Source organism: Penaeus chinensis, chromosome 24 (genome assembly GCF_019202785.1).
Source record: "Penaeus chinensis breed Huanghai No. 1 chromosome 24, ASM1920278v2, whole genome shotgun sequence".
In the NCBI taxonomy this organism is placed as follows: domain Eukaryota; kingdom Metazoa; phylum Arthropoda; class Malacostraca; order Decapoda; family Penaeidae; genus Penaeus; species Penaeus chinensis.
Genome location: NC_061842.1, coordinates 9334447 through 9336946, shown reverse-complemented (window position 1 = coordinate 9336946; position 2500 = coordinate 9334447). Strand labels below are relative to the sequence as shown.

At 37.7% G+C, this 2500-nt stretch overlaps 1 protein-coding gene across 4 annotated transcripts in view; it reads left to right on the top strand.

The window, feature by feature from the left end:
* LOC125038132 (transmembrane protein 272-like) overlaps positions 1 to 1681 on the top strand; it is an 11897-nt gene extending 10216 nt beyond the window's left edge. For all 4 annotated transcript variants that reach the window (XM_047631446.1, XM_047631443.1, XM_047631444.1 and 1 more), the window contains exon 6: positions 520 to 1681. In XM_047631446.1, the coding sequence (XP_047487402.1) occupies positions 520 to 713 (194 nt within the window). In that variant the 3' untranslated portion in view covers positions 714 to 1681. The remainder of the gene's footprint in view (positions 1 to 519) is intronic.
* Positions 1682 to 2500: the final 819 nt, after the last annotated feature.

The window sequence follows — 2500 nt, the reverse complement described above, 5'->3', positions numbered from 1 at the left end:
GAGGAGAGTTAGATAGCTCATCCAGAAAAGAGGTAGAGTTAAATATCCTATTAGGAAAAGAGGGAGTTAGATTATACCATTTGGGGGAGAGTTAGACTATCAAGAAAAGAGGTAGAGTTAAATATCCTGTTTGGAGACAAGGGAGAGATAGGAAATCATGTTTGGAGGATAGGGACAGACAGATATTCCATCCGCAAAGGAAAGTTCGAGATCCACTTCATAGGTGATGGAGAGTTAGATATGTGCGAATTTTTATGATTTTTGTGTATCCTTATTGGCACCATAGATTATTATTATTTTTTTTTTTTAAGCATTGGCATAGTTATTGCCATCATTGTTCAAGTTAATGCCATTGATGTTGCTATCTTATGATTTTGTTATTTATTACTATTACTCTTACGGCTAATGTTATGATTATGGTATTGCTGCCATTATCATTAATAGTAGTATTACCATAATCAGTGTTTATATTACCATGTAGTAATAGTAGACGTTTCTCCTCACAAACTCTTTCCCCAGGAAACGTGTGGGTGTTCACGGCCTGGGCCAAGAACCCGGACTTCGAGGACTTAACGCAGGCGAACAGCTGTCAAAAGGGACTGTTTTACTTGGCTCTCTACGGCGGCATCATCATCCCTTATGCCGGTCTCGCTCTCGCACTTACCATCATAACCTGTGTCTATGTTTGTACACTCATAGCCAAGAACAACTGAACGCAAACTGGTCGATAAAAGGAAGAATGTTTGGTGATAGTGTGTTATATGTTATAACACGTGAAACATTTTATATGCTATATAACATATATTACATATATGTAATTGTCATAGTTATTATTTTTTTATTAACATGTAGCATATTTATGACCGTCCCGTAATTGGGTGGGGGTAGTTTAGGGGGGGGGGGGTTGTCGAAAATGAGTTCTACCATTTTCACACGCATACGAATGTACAATAACCTACGCGAATATAAACCTCCGCGAAGAAAAACTCGGCAGTGAGTCCAAGGCACTCGCGTGCGGCGTCGGCAATTTAGCTCTTCTGGAGCTAAATTATAACATTACGTTTTGACATTACCTACTGAAATTCGTCAAGGGAGGAGGTGTCTTACAATAATAAATTCCTCCCAATTTGAAGGTTTTATGATGAAAAACAAATCTAAAAATCATCATACAACTTTTCATGTGTTTTTCGTTATAAATGTGGTATACAAGATTCGACTTTGACATAAATCTCATATATATAACTTAAGGGTTTGACAATAATGCCTGAGCAGTGGTGAGTCTCTATCTTGAAAATTAAACGAACGCGACTTGTATGATCAGATGGGTATGTCGTCCGCGTGGTCCCCGCGGCCACACGGGGTCTCCCGAGAGTTTTCATGTTAGCGCCACCCGCTAAGACTTTACGGACAACAACAATTGTACGTTTTTATGTTCATTGGAGCTCCCACAATCGAGGAACGCATTATAGCAATAAAGCTATATTTAAATAAGTATAGACGACTGAAAAATATAAACACTAAAAATCCTACATAAAACAAGCGAACCGCTTGTTACTCTAACCGTTTCTGGTTATCTCTGCACTTTTGTACAAATACGCACGCATGTACACACACACACACACACACACACACACACACACACACACACACACACACACACACACACACACACACACACACACACACAACAATATATAAAATATAATACACATACATATACACATACATACATATGCATACACATACATACATACATATATACAAACATATATATACCAGTATGAAATTCTGAGGAAAAAAATGACAAAATTAATGTAACTTTAACATCAGGAAAGTGATGATCTCTATTGCCGCCGTAGTAGAGTGGTAAGGACTGTGGGCCGGAGGGTCCGCAAACGCATCGGCTACGGCCCGAGGTTAGGAAGGGCGTCCACTCAGGGTAACGGTCTCCACCTGCCAATTCTTGCCTGGCTTTCATCGTGCAGGCCCGTCCTAGCTCTTGATCAAAAAGGGAGTTTCTTGACGTTAAACCGAAATAAAAAAGTGATAACCTCTATTGTACTTTTTCATTAATTTCTTCCGTTTCCCCTCATACACGACCAGTAAATCAAGCCTGCCGATTCACCTGTCTAGTGAAGGCGACACTATTCAAATAATTACAACACCCTATTGCATACTTCATCATCCATATCATATACATGAGACTGGGCGATACAAGCGATGTGCAAAGGGTATATGAATACAAAGAATGATAAATAATAAGAATAACATTAATCGTAAAAGTAATAATAATAATAATAGCAAATATATAGATGCACTGACATCTATGATTTTCTTATAGAAAACTGATAAATTGAATGTTATCTAAAAAAAAAAAAAATAATATCCTCTGCTGTAATCTTTCACATATTCATTTACCTTGCTATACACAATAAGAAAATCAAACCTGCCGAAATAAAGACAGCACCATTAAATAAAAATTAAAAAAACTACAACACTC